At 44.4% G+C, this 21,103-nt stretch overlaps 1 protein-coding gene across 1 annotated transcript in view; it reads left to right on the top strand.

Moving 5' to 3' along the window:
* Nucleotides 1-21,103, top strand: part of LOC138830008 (proto-oncogene tyrosine-protein kinase receptor Ret-like) — a 37,254-nt gene that overhangs the window by 3,608 nt on the left and 12,543 nt on the right. The window contains 7 exon segments of the mRNA XM_070026481.1: nt 9,066-9,261; nt 9,501-9,700; nt 12,352-12,616; nt 14,108-14,233; nt 15,044-15,154; nt 16,235-16,354; nt 17,456-17,712. Of these exon segments, the coding sequence (XP_069882582.1) occupies nt 9,066-9,261; nt 9,501-9,700; nt 12,352-12,616; nt 14,108-14,233; nt 15,044-15,154; nt 16,235-16,354; nt 17,456-17,712 (1,275 nt within the window).

The raw sequence follows: 21,103 nt of genomic DNA, 5'->3' as shown, positions 1-21,103 counted from the left end.
TCTTTAGGTTTCTGAAATTTCCTGCAAAGATGATGAATCATTTTGCCAGCCTTCCCATTATTTTCATGATAAGGAAAAGTTTTAGATATCATTACCACACTCTGTTCACCAGTGAGATTTTTACCAAAAGATATCTCAGATTAGAAGTGAACCTGGGATGATCTCAGCTCCATTTCACAGCAATGATTTCTGTCTACTGTTTACTATCTAGTCATCTCACCTCTTGCAACTTCAGTTTTCTGTAAATGTACAATTAATCTGAAAAATAGGACTAATAATAGTAAAATACTTGGTGGTGCATGACTAATGAGTTTGTCACCTGATAATGAAAGCAATTTACAGAAGAATTAAGGAATATATTTTCTATGAGGCAAATTGGGGTCTTAATACAAGAAAACCAGAACTTGCTGACATTTTTTTAAAACAGTGGCTGTCCTGAAAGCTGAAAATACAAGAGGTGCTCTACATAATTTGTTGTCAAGTATAGTGATTAGTGGCTGGCTGAATTAAGGCATCTTATTTGAAATCAACTGGGCACAGGTCTACCTCCTGGGACATTTTGGGGAATCAGGAGAGGCTCACAGATGTCTACAATGATGCTGTGTGTCCAAAGTTCCTCAAACATGCCTGACATGCCTGACATCAGATAGTATAATATCTGACTACATTTGTAGTAGGCAGTTTCATCTTTTAGGAGAGTGAGCTGTGCCTGCACTTCAATTCCTCATTAATATTTTACTAAGGTTTTGTTTTCTTTGTGGTCTCTTCACAAAACAATTACATATGGTGCAGACATACCAAATTATGATATATATTTCAAGTAGAAGAGATGATAAAACTCAGTAACCTTGTTGGGGTGTATGTGATTATAAAGCACAGCTTTTGATACCTAACACTAAAGATATAAGCCTAGAGGAAATATCAAACAGGATATAATTCCATGCAATAGAGCACTTTGATTACATGTACTTCAGTTGTGGGTTCATTCACTGTCTTAAAAACTTACTACATATTTCCTCATATCCAGGCAGTAAACCAGACTTGTTTAAATGGATCAATCTTGCCTACTACAAATGTAAACTATTCTTGTGATTTAAATTCCTTTTCCAACACCCCCTCATTGGCATTTTTTTGTGCCATTGATCTATTCAACCATTTTTCAGGTGCATTTTCTTGGGTTTCATTTAGCTAAACTGAAAGAAATTAATCAATATATGTAAATATGTTGCTATTCTCTTCCAGTAATGCTAATTCAGTATATTTTACAGCCATTCTTTTAATTTTCAAAGGTGGAAAGATGATACTCACTCAAAGATGACTTTCCTCTCAATTATGTTAATATGTAAAAAGCCAAATGGTTTGATTCAGACCTTAAGCGGTCAGGTCTCAACACCATCTAATATCACTTTATTATGTAAAACCAACCTATTGCTCCTTTTGTTGACAATGTTCTTTGCAAAGCTTAAAAAATGGCACTCCACTCTTCCACTGTATTTGGAAAAATAGAGTAATCTAGAGATCATCTTATACTTTGAAATGGACAAGTGGGAGATAAAGTGAGGACAATCTCAGACTTGTAGATGTCTCTGAACAATTTCTTTAATGCCATCAAATTAGTTTGTGAATTCAAACTTATCTGTCTTCTTGGTCTTATCAAGCCACAACACATAATGTCTCTCCATTGTACCCTATGCTTTGTCTCAGAATAGAGGCAGAAAAGTTTCATTGTTGTCTGTTGGTGGCTTTATGCTGAGCTGACTCTCCTGGGCATTATGAAATTCTAAATCTTGGGCTGTGTGAAGGATGATAAGTTACCTTATGTTGGTTTTTTGTTTGTTTTTGGATGAGTGACGGGCTTGATTTTTGTTTATTGTTTTCATTCTTACTTGGAACTGCCTGAATGACATAATCTCATATGTTCTCCATCACAGGGGTAGAAACAATGACCTAGTCCCAGTGAAATGCAGTGCTTAAAGAATTACATAGGCAATGACAGAAGTGGCTAGAAAGACCACATTCCTTTTTAATTGGGAAGGTACCCAATAACTATCCACATTCCAAACAGATTACAATAGTATTCCTTTTTTGTAGATTACATCACTTTTTAATCTTTATAGATTAATCTGGTGGCATACACAGGATGAGACATCTCATAATACCTTACTTGTCTCCCTTTCCACATTAAGCTTTCTGTGTTTGAATCCAAAGGGCTTGTATTTTTAGTAAGGATTATCCTAGGAAAAATAAATTTCCATTGCAGATGAGTTAGAATGGAAGGACATGAAAGCTACTTACTCTACTTAATTGTTTCTTAATAAAATGATATTATAGGTCCTTCATGCTTTGTAGGTCCACAAATATGAGCCCAGATTATCAAGATTAGTATATGGATTTTTCTGGTGCTGTAACTCCTAATATACCAAGGAGAAGAAAAGAACTCCGATGGCACAGATGATATTTCCTCAGTTTCTAAATTGTCCCTCCTCTCCACTTTAGACATGATAGCAGTATTCAAAAGTGCTCAATTTCAATCTCTTCTCAATATTCATATATAGAGACATATATAAGGCATACTATGAGAGTAATTTTCTTCTGAAGTTTCCACTAATATGTTTATTTCCTTTGAATATATATGTATATACATATGTATATATACATATATATTATATTAAGTAAGGAGGTCAGGTCTGGCTGGCACCATATTGCCCACATGGTGGATGGTGGGTCTGGCATGTTGTCTTCATGCTGTGGAAAGGAAATGTCCCTGCTTCCCAGCTGATGAGCATGCCCAGAACCCTGGTGAGAGGGTGGGCATTTGGGTTATAGGTTACTGAACATGTCAGTCCAGTGCCAGAACTAGGAATTTACTGTGGACCTGGCCCCCCTGCCTGGACACTATTTAGGCCCATCCATCAAAACACCATGTCACATATGTGTCTGTGATAGAGTACTGTTTCCTGTCTCCTGGCTTGTCATTGGTCAAGATGCCATTCCAATTCAGCTCTCCATCAGAGCTGAGTTTGTTTGTTGGTATGTTTTTCTTTCTTTCCTTTCTGGACTGTTTACTAACCTTGTTAAGTGTATTTGGGGCTGTAGGTAGGCCTTTGTAACAACTAGTGGCCTGGCACTAGTGTTGTAATAAAGACTCCAATATTCCATCTTCCAAAATGTGGCTACTGGGATAATTCCATCTTACAACATATGGGGGCTTATCTGGGATCCCATTGCCAAGGGGTAAATCTGGGTTCCTTTAATTCACTGGCAGATGGCCTAGGTGGGCCAGCTGCCAAGTGACAGAAATTTCTATAGGGGAGGCATGCCTGCTGAGATGTTCCAGGGCTCTGTGGTCTTTCTGCCACTCAGAAAGCCAACTTGTTGATCCCAAACATGCCATCCAAAGATCTTTCTGGAATCAATTAGAAATCTTCCAAAAGTATGTTCCTATTTCTCTGCCACGTATTATAAGTTTATATGTGAAAGGAATCCTTCACATGTGTCCTGGGGACCACGTGGAGGCAGGCAGCCACAGGAGAAAGATTATTTAAAGGTTTATTAGAGGAGATATAGTTCCCCAGGAGAGAGAGCACATGATGTCTGTCCCTATTAATATAGCAGGTGAGTCTGGGGGCAGGAAGTGAGATGGGTGCTCAGGGGGGTCTGGGCAGAGAAAGGGAGTGGCCAACTGTATGGTCGGAAGTTTAGTCCTGGGAGGAGCTCTGGTCTGGGTGGAGCTGAGGGCCAAAGGTGGGCATAATGCTTACCACGTTTTCTGAAACCTGGAGACCACCTGGAAATTGAAGAGGTAAGGGGAAGAGACATGTTCAAGACCTACCCTTCTTCTACTCACCCTGTGTGAGGCTGAGAAATTCTGGTGGTGCTAAATGGGAGTGTTTCACTCAGCAGACACTCATACTGTGGAGACTTCTGCACCCTCTGTTGAGAAAATATGTGGATCAACTTCCCACCAAGAGTGATTTCATACAGTTCTAGTTCTGTACATGGTTGTGTTGGGGTTCAACTCACTTCAGTCAGCTTTTTCTGTGTTTTTCTTGGTCTTGGATCTGTGGGAGGTGGAATCAGAGCATACTATGTGGTGTGTCCCCTGCTGCAAGGAGGCAGTTGGGAAAGTAAGGCAGCTCAGGACCTGCTTAAAAACAACTACATAATCTTAGCAGTTTAAAAAATGTGAAGTGCTCTGGGCTAAAATTGGCAAAAGAATTACCAGGTCAGGTGAGATATTAGCTTGATGTAACCTCTATCTTCATCAAACAGCAGGTATTCACAAGTGCAGTTGATATGTAAAATGCTGTAGACAATTGGACAAAAATACAGGTGAAGTATTGGGAGGGCTCCAGGGAATTCCCACCAACCATTCTTCAATAGAAATATTCTTCAATACAAGTATTAGCCATATGCTAATATGGCTGTGTAGAATAAGCAATCCCTGGAGAGATATTGCTTAGCTAAAGTAATTTGTTTAAAGTTTGTCTTAAAAGATCTCTTGCCATTAAAAATTCACAACAATATATGGATGGTATTAATTTTGGGCACATTTTTTGTGCCAAAACTAAACCAAGAAGAGTTAAACCAATTTAACAGAGCCATATCAAGCACTGAAATAGAAACAGTAATATGAGAACTCCCATCTAAGAAAAGCCCAGTACCTGATGGATTTACAGGGAAATTCTACAAGGTCTACAAAGCAGGACTCACACCAATACTCCTCCAACTCTTCAATGAAATTGAAAGAGAAAGTTCACTATCAAACTCTTTTTATGAAGCCATCATAAGACCCATTTCTTTGAGGAACATTGATGCAAAACTTCTTAACAAAATTTTGGCCAATTGACTTCAACAATTTATCAAAAAAATCATACACCAAGATCAAACAGGATTCATTTCAGGGATGCAAAGCTTGTTCAATATATGCAAATCAATTAACATAATCACATCTTCAAAGAACAAGGATAAGAACCACATGGATATCTGAATATATGGAGAAAAAGCATTTGAAAAGATCCAGCATCCCTTTATGATGAAGGCTCTGGAAAAATTAGGAATCCATGGAACATTCCTCAATACAATATGACAAACCTATAGCCAGCATTATACTTAGTAGTGAAAAACTAAAACCATTTCCTCTAAACTAAGGAATGAGACAAGGATGTCCACTCTCTCCACTTCTCTTGAATTTAGTATTAGGATGTCTAGCCACAGCAATAAGACAAGATGCAAACATAAAAGGGATTCAAATAGGGAAAAATGAAGTAAAATTCTCCCTCTTTGCAGATAACATGATCTTGTATTTAAATAATCCCTAGAACTCCACTCAAGCTGATTCAAAACTTTTGCAAAGTAGCAAGTTATAAAATTAACCCCCCAAAATCAATGGCTTTTCTGCATGCCAACAATGAGAAAAGCGTGGCTGGAAAGCAACTCCATCCATAATACTCCACAAAAATAACATATCTAGGAATTAACTTAACCAAAGAAGTGAAGGATCTCTATGATGAAAACTTTAAAAACCTGAAAAAAGCAATCAAAACTGAACTTAGAAATTGGAATAACCTCCCATGCTCCTGGATGGAAAGGATCAAAATCATGAAAATGGTGATACTTCCCAAGACGATCTCCAAATTCAATGTGCTACCTATCAATATTCCAACCTCATTCCTCAAGGAAATGGAAGAGGCAATCCAAAAATTCATATGGAACAATAAAAGACTCCGAATAGCAAAAATGATCTTTAACAGAAAGAACAGTGCTGGAGGAATATCAATACCAAAAACAGCTTGGACCTCAGGACCAATGGATTAGAATTGAAAACCCAGGAATGAACCTACAGACATATAGGCATCTAATCTTCGATAAGGGAGCTAAAACAATAGAATGGAAGAAAGACAACCTCTTCAGTAAATGTTGCTGACAAAATATGTTAATCACTTGTAGAAAACTAAAGCTAGATCTTTTTTATCACCCAGCAACAGAATCAACTCCAAATGGATCAAACACCTCAGAGTCAAAGCAGACACCCTGAAAACATTACAGGAGAAACCTTAGGTCTCCTTGGCACAGGCCGAAGTTTTCTTAATAGAGATGCAGAAACACAACAAATCAAAGAAAGGTTGGACAAATGGGATTGCATGAAGTTGCAGAGCTTCTGCATGGCAAAGGACATAGCTAGCAAGATCAATAGAAAGCCCACCGATTGGGAGAAGATCTTCACTAGCCATACAACGGACAAGGGTCTCATATCTAAAATATACTTGGAACACAAAAAATTAAATCCCCCAACAAGAAATCCTCAAAGAAACAACTGCCCAATTAATAAGTGGGCTAAAGACTTAACTAGAAACTTCTCTGAAGAGGAAAGGAAGGCCAATATATACATGAAGAAATGCTCATCCTCCCTAGCCGTAAAAGAAATGCAAATCAAAGAAATGCAAAAGAGATACCACCTCACTCTACTTAGAATGGCTGTAATCAAGATCTCTAATAATAGATAGGGATACAGGTGGACCCATTGCAACAATGAGATGTACAAGTCATTATGTTGAAAATGAACTTTACAACTTTCATGGAGGGGTGGGCAGGTACAATTGGATGGGGGGCAGGTGGAGGATGGGAAAGGATAGAAAGGGGAAACAAAGGAGGAGAATACAATGCATTATCTTGCCCATGTAATTGTAACTCCTCTGTACAGTATTTTCACAATAAACAAATGATATATATAAAAAAGAACTCTAATAATAACAGATACTGGAGAGCATATGGGAAGAAGCCTTACTGAATTTTGGTGGGAGTGTAAACTTGTTCAGCCACTTTCGAAAGTAGTATGAAGCTTTCTCAAAAGACTCCACATAGAATCCCCTATGATCTAGCAATCCCACTTTTGAGCATTTACCCAAATGATCGCAAACTTAATGAACATACTAAAGCTACCAGCACAACTATGTTTATTGCAGCATTATTTACCATAGCTAAGATGTGAAACCAACCCAGATGCCCCTCAGTAGATGAATGAATCAAGAAAATGTGGTATATATACACAATGGAATGACATTGCCCCATTTGTTAGGAAATGGAAAAACTTGGAAAAAATTATATTAAGTGAAGTAAGCCAGGCCCAAAGAAACATAGGTCCCATGGTTTCCCTTATTTGCACTAACTAGTGTATGTCTGAGTCAAGCAGAAAAGGTGGTTAGGGAAATGAACCCTAAGATATGTATTCAAATGTTTTTGCTTTCATTCAATTGTTTATAGTATATTTATAAGATGTTTTCTTTGTTGCTTTGTATGTCTCCCCCACATGTCTCCCTCACTGTATTTGATGTTGGTATAATTTGTGTAGGGAAAGGGAAAAAACAAATCCTTTAAACAGGGATGCAGGTGGACCCATTGCAACAATGAGATGTACAAATCTTTATGTTGAAAAATGATCTTTACAATTTTGTCTGGGTTGGTTGTGGGGAGATGGGAAGGGATGGTAAGGGAAAACAAAGGACGAAGCAACAATGCTTGATAAGAAATGTACTGATTTTCTTGCTCAAGGAATTGTAACCCCTCTGTCAGGTATTTTACAAGAAAACAAAATTATGAGCCAAAAAAAAATTAGTGTACTGGAATAACCTGGAGTAACATGTCCAGTATTTAATAGGTATGTAGGCAAAAGAAGCTTGTTGGTGAAAATCAGATGTTTATGTAACTGTTCCTATGGCTCCATGTACAGTTATAGTAACTAGGCCTAATTAATATATCAAAAATGCTTCTTTTATTTTTCTTTTTTGTTTTTTTGTCTGTCCTGGGGCCTGAACTCTAAGCCTGGGTGCTGTCCGTGAGCGCCTCAGTTCAAGGTGAGCACTCTACAACTTGAGACATAGCACTATGCCATTTTTCTAGTGGTTAATTGGAGATATGTCTCAGAGACTTTCCTGCCTGTGCTGGCTTTGCACCAGATGTCAGCCTCCATGTAGTTAGTATTATAGGCCTGAGTCATCAGTGCCAGCCTTCTTCTTCTTTTTTCTCCTCTTCTTGCTCCTCAGCTTGCTCCTCTTCCTCTTCTTCTTTTAATAGGTGACTCTTAAAAGCTCCTTTTTTTAAAACGGTTTGGTTTCTTGTTAATTTCAATTTTGTACAGTAGCCACTTTGAATCCTGTTCTATAAGAATTAGGAAAATCCATTTGTAATATTATAAGAGAAGATAACGATACCCTGCCCTCTGCAGAATGTTGAGTAAATCAAACTACTGTTCTTTCTGGAACATGCAGCTGAAATTGGGCTTACGGATGAATTACACCATTTCTGCAGGCAGCAAGGCTTCTATGGGAAAGCCTTTGGGGCTCACAAAGAGAAGGGGACTGAGTGAGACCCCAAAAACAAGATGTCTGTGCTGCTGATTGGGTGTGATCACCTCCTGCTGGACATCAGGCCTTACTGCAGGCTCCCTCACTGGTGGGCACAATGGGAATGGAAAGCCATGGGTATGGCCTGTTTCTCTGGGTGTCCAAGATGCAGTTTGCTAGACAGTAGGGCTGGAGGAAATTACATCTGAGGCAAATAAGTGTCTGCACAGGAAGCCATTAAGGAACAAGGTCTCTTTTGGCTTGGCTCAAAAGTCCTTTTCGCTGGACACTGGTGGCTGATGCCACCAGTTATCCTAGCATCTCAGGAGGCTGAGATCTGAGGATCCTGATTTGAAGCCAGGAAAAAGAATAAAATTCTTTTTTGTTTTTTTTTGTTCCAGTCATGGAAGCTGAACCCTGGGCCTGGGCTTTGACCCTCAGCTCTTCAGCTCAAGGCTGGCATTCTACCACTTGAGCCACAGAGCCACTTCCGGCTTTTTTCTTTTTGCTTATGTGGTACTTAGGAATCAAACCCAGTGCCTCAGAAATGCAAGGCAAGCGCTCTACCACTGAGCCAAGCTTCCCAGCCCCTAGAGTAAAATTCTTAATTTCCAATCAACCACTAAAAAAAGCGATCCTGAAGTGAAGCAGTTGAATTTGAGTGGTAAAGCCCCAGGCTTGAGTTCATGTGACTGCTCTTACTTGCATTCCTGCATCCCACAGGGTACTGTGCTAGCAACCCTGTGTGTGTTTGATGCCGATGTTGTGCCAGCATCCAGGGAGATGGTGAGGCAGTATACAAGCCTTCTGCTCACCAGGGACCCCTGGGCTCAGCAGACCTTCCGTGTGGAACACTCACCCAACCAGACGTTGGTTCAAACAAACAACAGCTCAGTGCGGGCAACCCTACACTACTACAGTAAGTAGTTGTTGGGATTTCCTGTGTGGTCACACAAAGCCTTTATGTACTATATACATGGGAGTGCATGATTATTCATTCTTACAGTGGGCTGTGAGACCTGTTAACATAGGCACGTGTGTGTCTATGGGGTTGTGTGGTTGTGTGTGTAGAGGAGGTGTGTGGGACTGTGGCCTGGGGGAGGGGACAATCCTGGACCACTGAGACTTGGTCATCATCTTGCCAACCTGCCTCCACAGAGCTAGTTCTCCAGCGGACCCTCCCCATCTCAGAGAGCCGAGTCTTATCATTGGCTGTGCTCATCAATGACTCTGACTTCCAGGGCCCCAGATCAGGGGTTGTCATCCTCCATTTCAATGTCTCTGTGCTGTCTGTCAGCCTGTACCTGCCCAGGACCTACTCCTTTTCCCTGAGCAGGATGGCTCATCGTTATGCTCAGGTGAGCCTGGGGTCCGCTGCATACCTGGGGTCCCAGTAATTCCAGTGGTATTCCACTCTATTTGGCAGATTGCAGGCAGGGCAAGGAGGGGGTGAGAAAATGCCCCATAGCCAATGTCCCTGCATTAGCCCACCAAATACAGATTAGCCCAAGTATAGCCATGGGCACAGGGACAAAGAGGTAGCGGCCACGGTGCCACCCTTATGCAATTGGGGTCCCTTCCTTTTAGGAGAGTGACCATCCCCTCTGAGCTACTTGTTATTCCCAATGACAAGATTTTTTTTGACCCACCTGATAGCAATGTGGGGCTGGGTGTTCCACATAGCTACTTATGGTACTGAGATCTGAGGACCAGAATTCAAGCCAGCCTGGGTAGGAAAGTCCATGAGACTTGTAGTTCCAGTTAACCATCTAAAACTTAGAAGTGGGACTAAGACTTAAAGTGGTAGAGTGCTAACCTTGAGCAGAAGAGCTCTGGTACAGTGTGCAGACCCCTAGTTCAAGCTTTATGATCAATTGAAAATCACACAAAAATAATGCTGGATGAATTGATACAGTCCTACTTGGAAAGATATTCTTGTTTAGATTGTTAGGTGAAAAAAGTCATTTTCACAGCCATTGATCTTGAGTCACTCTAATTTGGACAAAAATAAATCTTCTTTGGTGAGAATTTCTAGCAGAGAAGGTGAGTTCTTGCAGTTTTACAATCTGTAAATACATTTGCTTGAGAATTTACAGTGTATTCGTGTGTGAGTGTGTGTGTGTGTGTGTGTGTGTGTGTGTTGGTACTGGGGCTTGAGCTCAGCCTGGGCACCACCCTTTAGCAATTTTGCTCAGATCTAGCACTCTACCAGTGGAGACACGATTCTACTCCCAGCTTTTTGGTGGTTAGAGATAAATTTCAGGGACTTTCCCGCTCAGACTGGTTAGAATTGTAATCCTCAGCTCACAGTCTTCTGAGCAGCTACTGGCATGAGAACTAGTGCCTGGCTGATGTATTTTTATTTGTCTTTAGAATATATTGATTAAAAATGATAAGTACAAAAGGCTTAGAATATAGCTCAGTGGTGGCACATATCTAAAATATGTAAAGCCCTTGGTTTCATCCCTAGCATTGCTATAATAAAGAAGCGGAGAAACAAGTCATAAAAGTTTATAAAAGATAATGAAAGGAGTGGACATAAAGCTCAGTGGCAGATTTGCCTAGCATGTGCAAGATCCTGAATCTGATTCCCAGCACCACCAAAGAAAAAGTTCGATCACAGCAACATCATAATGCATTAATTCTGTGCAGTGGTGGCTCATGCCTATAATCCTGGCTACGCAGGAAGCTAAGATCTCAAAATTAGGGTTCAAAGCTATGCCACGCAGGAAAGTCCAAGTGACTCTTATCTCCAATAACCACTAAAAATTTGGAAGTAAAGTTGTGCCTCAAGTGGTAGAGCACCCACCTTGAGTGAAAAAGTTCAGGGACAGTGCATAGTGCTGAATTCAAGCCTGACTACCAGAACAAAAAGTTAAAAAGATAAGAAAATCAGAAACCAGGAGGCAGTGGTTCACACTTGCAATCATAGCCTTTTAAAAGAGTGAGATCTGAAGGTTTGTGACTTGAAACCAACCCATGTAAAAAAATACATTCCTCAAGATTACATTTCCAGTTTTTTGGAAATTAACTATGAAAAACTAGGCTGGAGATGTTGCTCAAATGGTAGAGCACCAGCTCAAAAAGAAACTGAGGAGAGGAAAGGATACTATGATTCTACCCCATTGCCCACATCCACTCACTAATGGAGAACATTTCACCATTAAAGACTCGTCCTTAGGTATTTTTCTTATTTTGCTTTCTGAGTTTCTTTGCAAATTCAGCAGGTGAAACTTTCCAGACCACAGCCTTTGGTGTGGTCTGGAAAGAGTCTCACAGACTTCCTGCCCTCTCTGGCTTCAAATCTCAATCCTCAGATTTCAGCCGCCTGTGTACTAGGGTTACAGGCCACTGGCTCTGTCTCTGAGCTTTTTGCTCAAGGCTAGCATTCTACCACTTGAGCCATAGCTCCACTTCCAGGTTTTTGGTGGTAAATTGGAGATAAGAGTCTCACAGACTTTCCTGCCTGGGCTGGCTTGAACCATAATCCTCAGATCTCAGCTTCTTGAGTAGTTAGGATTACAGGTGTGAGCCATGGCTCACGTGGCTCTCATGGCTAGCACCTGGCTCTTAATTATGAAATGGCAATGCTTAACTCCAGTGATCAAGTGGAATGGAAAGTCCAAAAAGCGCAGCTTGAGGGCTGGACATTGCCAGAGGAAGAAGCCTGTGGGGAAGTGGAGCTGGGGCTCCAGCCTTGCATGAAAAAGCTAAGGAACAGAGCCCAGGCTCTGAGTTCAAGCCCTGGCACACACACTCACATGTGTACAGACACACACCCACACACAGCCCATGGCTGAGGCCAGAGGTTGGGTGGTTGGGGACAATGACCTAGGCAGTCCTGGGTGGCAGGACTAGGAAGGCAGGTGGGATGGACAATTTGCTATCCAGGGGGACTCAGATCTCCAGACCAAGTTGGAGTGTGGGTGGGGACAGTCTGGTAGCTTTTGGAGAGCCTCTCCAGCCACTGGCTAAGCAGGGGGTGCTCTGTAACCACTTTCCACCCCAGATTGGAAAAGTGTGTGTGGAACATTGTCAGGAATTCAGCGGAATCCAATTGCAGTACAAGCTTCACGCCTCCAACACCAGCTGCAGAGCCCTGGGTGTGATCACCTCCTCAAAGGACATCTCAGGGACGCTGTTTGTGAATGACACTGAGGTGCTACAGCAGCCCGAATGTGGGGAACTCCACTACACCTACACTGTGGTGGCCACCGACCGCCACACCCGCAGGCAAGCGCAGGCCTCACTCATCATTGCTGTGCAGGGGACATGTGAGTTCTGGGTGTCATGGAGCCATTCTGCCCCTTCCCCACATTCCCCCCAAATCTGGCTGTTTCCACAAGTGGGAAAAGCGTTGCCTATAAAACAGCCTTGCTGGGAAGATGGCATTATGAGGCATCTACCCCGAGAAAGCCCTTTGGCAGACATCCCACTTCTTACCACCCTGCCAGCGGTCTTTACACATGCCTGCCTACAGGCTGCTAGCTGCAACTCAGGCCTCTAGCTGGGCTCTGTGGATCACACCTGTAATCCCAGCTATTCAGTGATCTCAGCCTGGGCAGGAAAAGCTGTGAGACTTATTTCTATTTAACCACCAACAAGCTGGGTATGGAGATAGGGAGATGTGGCTTAAGTAGTAGCATGCTGGCCTTAAGTAAGAAGCTTAGGGAGAGGGCTCAGGCCCTGACACACAAGACAGACAGACAGACAGACAGACAGACAGACAGACACACACACACACACACACACACACAACTACCACCATCAACAGAAAACCTAAAGCCTCTGGCTAAATTTGAATTTCAGAAAAAATAGAAACAACTTATTGGTACAGGTTGAGTATTCTTAAATCAGCAAATCCAAACTCTTTGAGATGCTCTAAACCCTAAAATTTCCCAAGTGACTCTTAAGTGGAAAATTCCAGACTTTCAGGCAAGTAACAAATTGCAGATGCAGGAAAGCTGGATGCTGGTGTCTCCGTCCCATAATCCTAGCTACTTAGGAGGCTGAGATATGAGCATCAAGGTTCAAGGACAGCTTGGGTAGATAAATCTGAGACTCCTATCTCCAGCTTCCAGTAAAAAGCTAGCAGTGGAGCTGTAGCTCAAGTGGTAGAGTGGTAATGTTGAATGAAAAAGAAAGCTTAAGGGACAGCCCCAGTCCCCGTGTTCAAGCCCCCAGAACTTGAAAAAGAAAGAGAGAAAGGGGCTGGGAAGGTGGCTCAGTGGTAGAGTGCTTGCCTTGCACGCCTGAGGCCCTGGGTTTGATTCCTCAGCACCACATAAGCAAAAAGAAAAAAAGCCAGAAGTGGCACCATGACTCAAGTGGTAGAGCACTAGTCTTGACCTGAAGAGCTGAGGCAGAGCATCCAGGCCCAGAATTCAGGATTTTAAAAAGGGAGAGAAAGAAAGGAAAGATGGAAGGAAGGGAAGAAGGAAAAGAAGAAAGGAAAGAAGTAAATATCGACAAGGTAAAAGACAACATGCCTCTGTTTAAACAAGCACAGAGCAAGTGCTCATTGATTATCTGAAATTCAGGATACTGGTAACCCTATTGAATGTCTTTCCCTGACCCTGATTTTTATTCTTTCTCCTGTGTTTAAGTGTGACCCTGATACCACACCCTAAGTCCAGTGTTCTCAAGTCAACCGTAATCTTCCCAGGACTTAGCATTTTGGGGGTCATGTGGCTGCAGCACCCCCCCCCATCTCTGGATGTTGGGCGCAGACTGGCCTGTGACCCTTGCTTGGCTGTCTTCCCCAGATGTAGCTGAGGATATTGGCTGTCCCCTGTCCTGTGCGGTCAGCAAGCGGCAATCTGAGTGTGAGGACTGTGGCGGCCTTGGTTCTCCAACGGGCAGATGCAAGTGGAGGCAGGGAGATGGGAATGGTGAGGTAAAAGGAGGCCATGGCTGGTCACCAGAAGCAGGGAGGGTGGCCAGTGAACTGGGAAATGCCCTTCTCCCATCCTGTTGCTCCTTGGACCTTGTTCCCTGTGGGTCTAGTGCCAACAAAGGGGGTGGGGTGCATGGTCCCAAGGACTAGTGCCATCTTGGAACTATAGTTGCCCTGAGTTGCATTCACTGCAGGCTTGGAAAGGTTGGGGTATATAGAAGACCAAGTGGCTTATCCAGAAGCTTCTAGGCCAGGGGACATAGCTTTGGGCACAATGGACCATTCCATAAGAGTAATCACTGCTGTGGAGATCCTGAACCAGGGACAGTCTTTTTTGTATATTTATTTGCTTATGTTTCAGTACTCATCTTGGGACTTGAACTCAGGACCTACGTGCTGTCCCTTAGCTTTTTTGCTCAATACTGGCACTCTACTGTTTGCACCACAGCTCCACTTCCATCTCTTTGCTTGTTAGTTGGAGCTAAGAGTCTCATGGATTTTCTTGCCTGGGGTTGGCTTCAAAGCCCAACCTTCAGATCTCATACTCTTGCATAGCTAGGATGATCGTGCTGAGCTAGAGGTGTGACTTTGACACTATTTCAACCCCCTTGAGCTTCCTTGATGGAAGACTGCCCATACTGATGTATCATCCACTGCTGGACAAGATTTGTGGGTTGTGTCTCTTCTTGGGGTTGGGTTTCTTTTCCCTTAGGGGAGCAGAGCTGGCTGGAGATGCCATCAGACAGTGTAACCAGGGCAGGACAGGCCCACGTGGGGCGACAACCTGTTGTGTTTTGTCCCATAGGGATCACCAGGAATTTCTCTACCTGCTCCCCCAGCACCAGCACCTGCCCTGACAACCACTGTGATGCCGTGGAGATCCGGGACATCAACATCTGCCCTCAGGACTGTCTCCGTAAGCACCCCTAGACTGTGGGTAGAGCATTCTATCTCTCTGGATACAGCCAGAAAGGCCACATCAATTGTTTGTGTGGCATAAGTGAAGCTTGGGTGTGACTCAATGGTAGAGGACTGTTAGTGCATAATCAGCCCGGCCTGCAATTTTTTTTTAAATTTTTATTATTTTGCCAGTCCTGGGGCTTGAATTCTGAGCCTGGGTGCTGTTCTGAGCTTTTGTGCTCAAGTCTAGCTCTCTACCACTTTGAATCACAGCTCCACTTCTGGTTTTCTGGTGGTTAATTGGAATTTTCCTGCTCAGGCTGGCTTTGACCCATGATCTTCAGATCTCAGCCTTCTGAATACCTAGGATAAGAGGCATGAGCCACTGATCCCCATGGGACCTTTAATCTGAGTTACTAAGAAGGCTGAGAGCTGAGGATCATAGTTTGAAACCAACTCTAGCAGGAAAATCCATGAGACTCTTACCCACAATTAACCAGCAAAAAGCCAAAAGTAGTGGGCTCAAGCCAAAAGGGCTCAAGTGGTAGAGCCCTAGCTTTGAGCAAAAGAGCTAAGAGACAGTGCCCTGCCGAGTGCAAGTCCCAGTATGGCGCGCGCGCGCGTGCGCTCGCACTCACACACACACACACACACACACACACACACACACACACACTCACAATGCTGATAGTTCCTTGAGCATATGTGAAGCATAAGTTTTAATTTGGAAAGTGGTTCTGTGCCCCGTAAAACAATGAGGCCTGCCTGGAAGCCTGACCTCTGCAGTATCTGCATGGCCCACTAGTGCCCATATTCTATTGACACACTCAAGTCCACAAACCCCTTACTATCGTATCACCCCTCTTGGATCCCAAGAAATCACTTGTAGTCTCTTCTGGACAGTCTGTGGCTCCCCCTCCGTGGCTGAGTAGCCAGTAGGGATGGAATGGTGATGACCTCTGGCCAGGGGATCTGCCGTGGCTGCCCTCCAAGGGGCAGAGTGGCTGGTGCCTCCTGGCAATACAGCCCTTTTAGTCTAGGAGCCCTGAGTTGACAGGTCACTCTAGCTGATGAACAGGCCCTTATTTGTTCTCAGGTGGCAGCATTGTTGAGGGGCATGAGCCAGGTGAGAGCTGAGGGATTAAAGCTGGCTATGGCATCTGCAACTGCTTCCCAGAAGAGAAAAAATGCTTCTGTGAGCCTGAGGAACACCAAGGTGAGTGGGGAATAGCAGCTAGCACAGTGTCCAGCCTTCCCTGAGTGCTAGGGAGATGTGCTGCTACATCCAGAGGCCATGGAGGGAGGGAACAGCAAGGAGGTGGTCCCTTCTTCCTTATGGCCCCATTTCCCCATTGACATAGCCCCTGGAGAAGATTGGGTTCTTCAGACTAATTGCTGGTCTAAGGTCTCAGAGATGAATTGGCCAGGAGTCAGGCACTGATAGTGCACACCTGTAACTCTCAGGAGGCTGAAATGGGAAAATCATGATTCAGAGCCAGTGTGGAAAGTAACTCCCAAGAAAGGACTTATCTCTAATTAGCCACAAAATACAGGAAATGAAAGTGTGTTATCAAGCAGTAGAGTTCTAGCCTAGAGTAATATAAGCCAAGCAAGAACCAGGGCCCTGAGTTCAAACCCAAAGAGAGAGATACACACACACACACACACACACACACACACACACACACACACACACACACACACACACACACACACACACACACAAATATGAATTGCTTTTGGGATTGTAATCTTTTTGTACAACTATGTAAAAATAAATTCTTTTTAAAATAAAAGAATTGGTCAGGAAAGCATTCTTCCTCCAAAGGACTTCTTCCCTAGTCAGACTGTCCTTGTGCCAAGTTGCTTGCCGAGCCCTGGGCACCATCTGACACCACATCTTTCCTGCTAGAGCCAGGGCAGCATGTGCGGTAGGAGGCAAATGGTGCCAACATGTAGCCCATGTCCAGGGGCCCTCTCTTGATATCTGAGTTATCATAGATCCTTTATTTCTCTCCTCCTACCTTCTATGAAGAAACTTCTAGATATTTGGAACAATATCTAGACCCACCAATTTCAGCCTTCTGGAAGCATCTGATGGATGTTACTGGCACCCTGCTTCTGCTGTGTGACCTCTCTGGGCTGCCCAGCCTTGCTGGGCCTCAGTTTCCACCACTAGACAGCACTAGCGAGCTTTGTAGGATAGAATGCACTCAGTGCCTGGAGCCAGTAGGTACCCTTAGCTGGCTCTCTGGGCATCAGGCCTTTGAGGGGCATATGTCAGGCTATTGTACCTTGCCAGATGCTCCAGCTGGAGGCCCACTGTGTGATGAGCTGTGCTTCATGGTGATCGCCACCACCGTCCTGTTCTCCTTCATCGTCTCCATCCTGCTGTCCACCTTCTGCATCCATTGCTACCACAAGCATGCCCACAAACCACCCATCGCCTCAGCCGAGATGACCTTTTTCAGGCCCACCCAGACCTTCCCCATCAGCTACTCTGCGTCTGGTGCCCACCAGCCCTCACTGGACTCCATGGAGAACCAGGTGTCTATGGACACCTTCAAGATCCCGGTGAGGGTCCCCCAAAAGCCCTAGTACAGGGAGAGTCAGAGCAAAGATTGTTGAGTGAGGCACTGGTGGCTCACATCTGTAATCCTAGCTACTCAGGAGGCTGAGATCTGAGTATCATGGTTTAAAGCCAGCCCAAGCAAGAAAAATCTGTGACACATCTCGAATTAAGCACGTGAAAGTGGTGCTGTGGTTCAAGTGTAGAGCACCAACCTTGAACAAAAGAGGTTCAGAGATTGTACCCAGGCCCTGAGATCAAGCCCCAGGAGGGGGGAAGAAAGGAAGATGGAGGGTGGGTTGACCAGGTTTTCTTGCCAACTTGAGGCAGGCCTGTAGCCCTGCCAAGGGAACTTTGAGGCAGGGGGCTGGGGTGTCCAGAGTGAGAGGTCAGTGATGGGTCATCATTTTATACAGCACTGGGGTGGGGAACTGCATCCTATCTGGCAGGAGAGTTGATAACAGAGAACCCTAGCCTGGTAGCTGAGCAGTCAGGACCCCACAAAACCCCTGCACATTGTCTTCTCCAAGGCCAAAGCTCTTGGGGTAGGAAATGAGCAGGAGAGACCTGAATTTTGTGGTTGTTCCTATGTGAAGGATTTGGGGAGATGTGAAGCCAGTGGGGCTGGCAAAAGGCTGTCCCAAAAGACTGGCACTGGCTCAAATGTTGGCAGCTCTGGGCAAAGTAATACCCTGGGCATGAAGAGAAGTCTCAGCCAGCACCCCAGGGGGTTGTTCCCCCCCCACCCTATGGGGCTGTGCTGCTATAAATGAGTGCCTTGGAGCCTACGGGTCCTAGGCCTTCTGAGCCTCCTTGGGCATTCTCCTTTCTTCTCCCCTGCCAGATGGGCTGGGCCCTTCATTGTCCTACTGAAATGGAAGTGGATATGCAGGATCTGGGAGGGGCCTACGCATGGAAAGAATGGATTTCTTATCTGAGTACCCATGGCTCATGCCTGTCATCCTTGCTATTCCGGAGGGTGGGATCTGAGGATTGCAGTTCAATGTAGCCTGGGCAGGAAACTGGTGAGACTCATCTCCAATTAATCATCCAAAATCTAGAAGCTGTAGAGCACTGGCCTTGAGCAAAAATGTGCAAGAGTAGTGTCCAGCTCCTGAATTTAAGTCTCAGGACTAGCATAAAGAGAGAGAAAGAGAGGGTGTCGGGGAAAGCAGAATAGATGTGTAGTCTAAATAATCCAAGCTATCATCTATATGACTACATTAAAATATAAAATATTCCTCCCTAAATTCATCTTTCCGCTTAAATTCTTGAAGTCAAATTTCAGTATGTGTTGGGGTGTGTATTTGTATGGTTTTGTTTCTTGGGTACATGAACAGGTTATAAAAATGCAATTAAAATAAAGGCAGAAGAAAAAAATGGAGCTGTCAACTGGGTGTGGGTGTATGGCAGATTGAGGTTTGATGCCAGCCTGGGCAGAAAAGTCCATGAGACTCTTCTTGAATTAGCCAGCAAAAAGCAGAAGTGGAGGTATGGCTCACATGGCAGATCACCAACCTTGATTGGAAATCCAAGGAAGGGCACAAGAGCCTGAGCTCAAGCTCCAGTACTAATGCGCCCTGACATGCGCGCACACACAGACACAGACACACACACAGACACACACACACAGCCCCCCCCCCCCCCACACGAATCACAAGGCCTAAATTGAGTAGGACAGACTGTGCTGGAAGTTTTATGTGGCCTTAGCCCTAAAGATGCTCACCTAAGATTAGAAGACAGTTGGGATTGCTTGCAGTTGTAATGCAAAGGCTTAGGGCAGCCTCAGCCCCAGGGTCTATTCCAGTAATGCTTTGATGTTGGCCATTGCCACGTCCTGTGGAGTTTTGCTGTCTAGTCCCTGTTACCAGAAGCAGCTGGTCGACACAGCTTGCCTCTGGGAGGACTCAGAATCTTCCACAGCCCATAGTATGAGGTAAGGTTGCACAAGCAGGCTAACATCTGAGCATGGAAACAACACCCCTTCCTCTGCCACAGAGGAAGCCTTCTGACCACACCTGCCAGCTCTAAGTCTTAGTTCTGACTGAACAACTCAACCTGTTTCTCTGATTTATGTGCGTGTGTGTGTGCGTGTGTGTGTGTGTGTGTGCGCGTGTGCGTGTGTGTGTGCGTGCGCACGCGCGCATGTGCGCACGCACCTGTATCCATACTAGGGATTGAATTCAAAGTCTAGGCTCTGTCCTTTAGCCTTTTCACTCAAGGCTGATGAGACATACTCCACATGTGGCTTTTTGATGTTTTTCTGGATATGAGTATCACAGAGTTTCCTGCCTTGGCTAGCTTTAAACCATGACCCCCCTCCACCCCCGATCTCAACCTACTGAGTGTGAATTGTGTCATATTTTTAAGACACGCAAGTAGATGTCATTTGTTCATGATTAGTGAGGCCCTGGGCCCAATAGAGTGGTACTGACAAGGTGACTATTGACTTCTGTTATTGGTTCTGATGGAGTGAGAGACAAACTAAGGGTGACCCATGAACCCATCGCACAGTGGTGCGATGGCACCACTGTGTAGAAGAGGCCATCCCCAGACCACTTGCATAATACAGAGCATGGCCACAGCCTGGGTCATGAATCCCTAACAGACCAGATCTGTGATTGGGGAGCCTGGGAGAGCCATAATGAGCAGGACCTCAAGGCCCACACCCAGCTTTGAGGACACTGTGGAGTAACAGGCATCTGGTCCAACGCCAGTAGAGCAGATGGGAGGGCTCTTACAGTCTTGAATTCACATACATGGCAATATTCAGAGCAGTCATGATGACCTGTGGGGCTTAGCCAGAATGGTGAGGGGCATTGAATGTCAGCAAGAATCTGGACCAGAACCTGATGAGCCGCATATGCAGGATAGTCAGAGGCAGGCTCAGCTACCTACATTCTACAGGTGGGGACTCGCAAAATGGTCAGTGATACCTTTCTTTGCAGGAATACAGTCAGGGAGGGGTGTGTGTGTGTGTGTGTGTGTGTGTGTGTGTGTGTGTGTGTGTGTGTGTGTGTGTGTGTGTGTGTGTGTGCATTGGTCTTGGGACTGGAATTCATGGCCTGGGCATCATTCCTAAACTTTTCCACTCAAGGTTAGCACTCTACCTCTTGAGCCACAGTTCCACATACAGTGTTTTCTGTGGTTAATTGGAGATAAGAGTCTCTCAGATTTTCTTGATTAGGCTGCCTTTGAACTGCTCTCCTCAGATTTTAGCCTCCTGAGTCGTTAGAATGATAGGCATGAATTACAGTGCCCAGCCTATGCACTAAGAGACCTGTTGGAGTCCACTGGAGAGTCAGGACACAATATGTCTTAGTCTGCATGAGACGACATGGGTGCTGCTAGGTGACCCTTGCATCCCACAACTTGAAACCAGATTGGCTCAGGAAC

This window comes from Dipodomys merriami, unplaced genomic scaffold (assembly GCF_024711535.1).
Source record: "Dipodomys merriami isolate MVZ:Mamm:240054 unplaced genomic scaffold, mDipMer1.0.p SCAF_18, whole genome shotgun sequence".
Classification (NCBI taxonomy): domain Eukaryota; kingdom Metazoa; phylum Chordata; class Mammalia; order Rodentia; family Heteromyidae; genus Dipodomys; species Dipodomys merriami.
The sequence above is the reverse complement of the archived record's forward strand: the minus strand, read 5'-3'. Positions and strand labels throughout refer to the sequence as shown.